This window comes from Cannabis sativa, unplaced genomic scaffold (assembly GCF_029168945.1).
Source record: "Cannabis sativa cultivar Pink pepper isolate KNU-18-1 unplaced genomic scaffold, ASM2916894v1 Contig1, whole genome shotgun sequence".
Lineage (NCBI taxonomy): Eukaryota > Viridiplantae > Streptophyta > Magnoliopsida > Rosales > Cannabaceae > Cannabis > Cannabis sativa.
In genome coordinates this window covers 2,306,256-2,311,879 of record NW_026870037.1, presented here as the reverse complement: position 1 = coordinate 2,311,879, position 5,624 = coordinate 2,306,256, and the positions used below count along the sequence as shown (strand labels likewise).

At 30.0% G+C, this 5,624-nt stretch overlaps 1 protein-coding gene across 1 annotated transcript; it reads right to left on the bottom strand.

Annotated features, from left to right (window-relative positions):
* Positions 1–746: 746 nt before the first annotated feature.
* Positions 747–3,646, bottom strand: LOC133032946 (heat stress transcription factor B-4d-like). The gene is made up of 2 exons (XM_061107434.1): positions 3,099–3,646; positions 747–1,703 (listed from the first exon to the last, which is right to left on the bottom strand). The coding sequence occupies exons 1-2, from the start codon at positions 3,366–3,368 to the stop codon at positions 942–944; spliced, it is 1,032 nt and encodes a 343-aa protein (XP_060963417.1). The 5' UTR covers positions 3,369–3,646; the 3' UTR covers positions 747–941.
* Positions 3,647–5,624: the final 1,978 nt, after the last annotated feature.

The window sequence follows — 5,624 nt, the reverse complement described above, 5'->3', positions numbered from 1 at the left end:
TTTATTTTAATTTAGGTAAAATTATAAAACTAATGCAGGAAAAAAATGGGGGAAATCGCTTATACCCTGTTATAGGCGACGATTTTTAACCGTCGCCTATTTTGCTTGTTTTATGACGGTCGTATAGGCGACAGTTATAGAAACTGACAGGAATACTTAAACGAATGTTTAAAAACGTCAGAAAAAAATATTTTTGTAGTAGTGCCAATTAGGTCCTTGAGGTAATTTGGTAGCTGAGGAGCTCTTTATGCCTTAGTAGCTGATGGAGCAGTGAGCTTAGTACGCGCAATGTGCTCCACTGGTAGGAGGTCGTGCAATTTGCTCCTTCGGTTGGAGGTACAATGTGCTCCACTGGTAGGAGGTGGTGCAATGTGCTCATTCGGTTGGAAGTGCAATGTACTCCTTTGGCAGGAGGTGCAATGTGCTCCATTAGTAGGAAATGGTGCAATGTGCTCCATTAGTAGGAAATGGTGCAATGTGCTCCTTCGACTTGAGGTGAAATGTGGGCGCAATGTGCTCCCTTGATAGCACTTTTATATCTAGAACAAAAATTCATGTACAATTATATTGGATTTTTTTTAGGGATAATAAATATATAATATTTTTTTATATATAAAATCAATTAATTAATTTTATACAAAATATTCTAAGAAATTGTTCAATTGTAACAACATTATTTTAATATCATTATTAATTTATAATTACATGGAAATAACTAAAATATGAATGTCACAAGTATTTCAAAATCATCAACAAACAATGAAGATTTAATTACCATTTAAAATTCATATATGCTAACGATTAATCTTGATCTTTCTTTCAACATATAAAATGATGAAAATGTTATAATATATATTGGCATATGATCAAGTAGTAGCTAGCTAAGCTAGCGAGTAGTGATTTGATACAATGAATTAGACTAGTCAATTACATATATCTCCTTAAATGGATAAATCCGTCGTCGTTTCAGGGTGCACTCTCTTTCTTCCACTTAATAAAGAAACCCCAAAAAGCTTAACTCCACTACTCCCATTTTTCTCCTCATGAGTAGTTAATGCCCCACAGCTTTTACCAAAATCCATGCTACCACTACACTTGCCTTTACCATCAAAACCATGATTATTTATTCGAACAGGAGAAAGAGACGAAGAACCCAGCTCCATAATCTTCAGAATACCTGAGCCAGAAGTACCCACTGCATTGGGCACAACCGGTTCCACATGGTTTTGGATGAAGTAGATAATGTCATTGTAAAGGGTCTTCATGTGAGTGAGCTCAGACAAGAGCATGAAGTTTTTTCTCCGAAGCCTTTGGTTATCTTGGGTTAGAACCGTTAGAATATTATGATCATCAACGTAAGGTTTTGGATTATTATGATGATCGGATTCTAGTAAGGGAGAAGGGATTTCTGAAAATTTATTAGTAGTAGTAATAGTAGTAGGACTAATATTGCTCCAACCAAAAGTGGTGTCGTGATAATCAGGTTGTTGGAATGTTAAGTGGGGAAAATGGGTACGTTGTTGTTGTTGTTGTTGTTGTTGATCGCCAAGATGAAGATGGTGATTATTGATGGTTTGGTAATATTGTTGTTGTTGTTGTTGGGAAGCTTTTCTTCTATGGATTTCTGATAATAAGTGTTTTGCTCCTTTTTTAAAGTACTCGTTTGCAAACTCCCATCTATCTGCTACAATCTTCTTAAATCCCTGCATTGTGTAAATTAATGTTATCATTAAATTGATTGAAGGAACAATGAATTTTTGTTAAAATAATTTGTATGGATAGAAATAGGGCTTAAAAAAAAGAAATATATATGTCTATATATGGTATCAATAATTATTAATTAATTATATTTTTTAATGATTTAATATATTCATTAAAATTATTAAGATTCCAACTTATTGGGTTTTGGACCTCCTCACTTATCTATGTTAAATAAATATATGTTTAATAGAAAGAAAAAAAGTTCTAACTTTAATAATAGTAAATGCCAATCATGATGGTTTTAGGGTTTATGCAAAGAAATGATTTGAAAGAGGAGAAAATGAAAAAAGAAAGCACCATGAATTGTTGCAGGGGAACTTTACTTTTTGGGTTACACTTTTATGATCAAGCTAATGGACCCCAAAATTAATCTCAATAATGCTAACTTCTAGTGAAAGACAAATGAAAAGGTCCATGTTCATATAATAAATATATATTTATATATAGTATATATATCTGTACAAATTCTTGTACATATTGTCATGAATGAGACTAATTATTAATGAAAAATCTCCAAATAAAGAAATGTGAGCGAGGATGGAGATATAATGATATATATATATATATATAACTCTTTTTTTTTTTTTTTGTTAAAAAATAATGATCACCATGGATTCTATTCTTTAGTGGGGAAGAAATTAAAACACAAATATGTAATGTGTAGAAGGAGTTGATCTCGTATGACTATACAATGAATTAAAATAGTCATGAAATTGCCGTTAAACAGCATAAAGACAAAACTTATAAATGAGATCTAGAATCTTGCGTGAAGATCGAAAAGTTAATATTATTCGACTCTGTTCATTAAATAATGATTATCATTATTTCAGGCGTACCATTATAACTCCATGAACGAAAACAATTGCAAATATTCACATTTTTAAATTTCCTTTTTTAAAAAAATGAAAAAGAAATTTATGTTGCGTACCTAATTATTACATGATACACAATAATATGCATATTCCTTTATATACTTTATTTTGAATTTATGAATAATAGTACTTCGAGTTACTGATCGATCTACTTTCAGCAATAAACAACCATTAATTAACTAAAGGAAAAAGAAGTGTATAGAAAGTGAAATATTTCATCCTCTTCAAGATTTGTTGTAAAACAGAAATGAAAATCCAGTTCTTAAAAGATTGTTATTAGGAGTCAATAGTAAGTAATAGAAGTCAACTTATTTAGTCAACACTAATCAAAGTTAACTGAAGAAAAAATATCTCGGAAAGTAATAAGAATAATAAAGCTTTATTAACTAGCTAGAAAGATGTATATACTAATGTTTTAGTGTAATAATGTAAGTAATGAATAATAAGTTATAAGAGTATTCTTACATAGGTATTGAGCTGTCTGACAAAGCTTGAAAAATTGTTGTGCTTGAAGTAGTTAGGAAGAAGGTCTCTAGCAAACTCAGGTGGCCTCCAAACGACAAAAGTGGTTTGATCATCACCCCAAGACACAATGTCGTCTGTGACAGGATCATCAACAAGTTGGTATGTCTTCGTCAGGAATGGAGCTGGTACAGCCTTCTGCGACTCCACTGTAAATACCATGTTCTCTTCACTACATCTCATAATGTTATTACTCTCAACTGCGAAAGCCATGGATCATATATAATAAGAAACCCAACAAACTTGGATTATATATGTTTTAATTAATTTCTTTCCTTCTACTAATAATAATACTAGTTAAACACCCAAAATGAACATCTCTCTCTCTCTCTCTCTCTCTCTCTCTCTCTCTCTCTCTCTAACGTTTATGATTGATATTCAACTTTATGAAACAAAAACATGACTATGTCACTAAAATATAAGAGCGTTCTCACTCTCACTCTCTCTCTCTCTCTCTCTCTCTCTCTCTCTCTCTCACTCTCTCTCTCTCACTCACTCTCTCTCTCTCTCTCTCTCTCTCTCTCTCTCTCTCTCTCACACACACATGTAATATTATGTTTTGTAACTTTAAGAAGCATATGGTTAATATATATTGTGAGTGTGAAAAATGTTAATTACCATGATGAGATCCAGTGTTTTTTTTTACATATATATTAAATATATATTTGGCTATTGATTAAGTCTTGATTGTTACACTGGAATCAGTTACATGAATCAATACTATATATTGATCATCATTAGCTCATGTGAACTACTTTTACCATTTAATCAATAAGAAAAGAGGAGAAAACAATGTACTATTTGTAGATATAATAGGGTACTAAAGTAAACGAACTTCGATTACTTTTCCGTCTTCCACGAATAAATATCCCTAGAGCTAAATATATACTACTTTAACCATTAATTTTGTAATCTTAACACTTTACGTATGTATACTTGTACTTTATTTCTTTTGCTTCGAGCTGTAGCAGCACTGCACATAAGCTTTTTTTAACCTTTAATAAATTGCCTTTTTAAGGGTTTTTTTTTTTTTTTTTCATTTACCTCACATATTTACACTAATTATACCATACATTAGCTACTTTCTTTTCTCTACACAATTTAACTGTATATTTTTTATTCAGTTAATTTATTTTATGTAGATCTGAAATATATAAAGAAAAGAAAATAACAAAAAATTAAAAAAGAAAAAAGGATTTTAGCTAAGAAATAAATCTTAGCTATGTAGAGATACATAATTTATTATGAGCTAAATATTGAAATATTGTACCTCGTCTATTAAGGAAAGTGTTATTTTAAGTGGTATAAGTTATAATTTAGTTTTGTAGCTGATATATCTCTTATATAGTAACAAAGTTGAGAGCATCTTCAATCATATTATTTAGACACATTTTGTAGCTAAAATAAGAAGTGAGATTTAAAAAAATTAAGCTCTAATGGTATACAAAAAATGACTCCATAATAAAGAATGATTAGGGAGTTTTTAGGGAAGCTCTCTACTTTTTTTTGCTAAATTTTTTGAATATAATAAAAAGCACTATTGCTTTTTTATTATTTATTAACTTAATTTATATATATTTAACAAATTTAAATTATAAAGTATTACTAAAATGATCAAATATATAGTATCATTCAAAAAAAAAAGATCAAATAGTAACTAAAATAAAAAACATGATTGGAACCAAAAAAAACCTAATGAAAAATAGCTCTATATATTTTAACTTTTGAATTATATTAGCTAAAATTTAGCTAAAAAATAAAATGTTTTGGAGATGATGCTCTAATATAGTAGCGATAAATTCCTAGATCAAAATATAAATAGAGTTTGAATTGTACATGACCTAAGGACTCTAGATCAAGAAACTAATTAAGAACTTTAGTTTATAGGCCTTGGCTAGCTTCTGCATCTTCTTTTAAAAATTAAATAAAAAAGAGATTATTTTTATATTATAAATGCATAGATTGCAACAAAGAAAGAAATAAAAACTCTATTATACCTTTGGGTCGCTCAAAGTTTAGAGGCCGTTCGCATAAAGATATTTTATTCCAAAAAGTTATTTTTATAGTTGTTTAATATTACAAGCCACACCGTTGGATGCAGAACTCATCGCAACCGTAGATTAAAGCGATTTGTCTTCAACAATAGCTTATAAATATATATAGACACGATTTTGTCCCGTTATGTACTTTCACGGAATATATTCCATGATGTACGACAACCGTTATATAGATGAGAGAATTATTTGATCTGAGGACTAAGTTGATCTAAGGGTAATTAGGGTTAAAAAAAATAATAACGTACCTGAGACCCATCTAATGTACCATAAGACTCATCTAATCTACAACAAAATACATTCCGTAAAAGTATATCACGAAACAAAATCGTGTTCCTATATATATTTCTTTCCTCTATATTTGAGATTGGTTGGGGTGCGTGGGTAAAATACGTGTATATATATATAGTGATAA

What these genes read in the sequence shown, in the direction of transcription:
- LOC133032946 (XM_061107434.1), bottom strand. Translation starts at nt 3,368, where the DNA reads ATGGCTTTCGCAGTTGAGAGTAATAACATTATGAGATGTAGTGAAGAG. An exon ending in TCAGACAGCTCAATACCTAT is followed by an intron (nt 1,704 to 3,098) that starts GTAAGAATACTC and finishes TACACAATGCAG; the next exon opens with GGATTTAAGAAGATTGTAGC.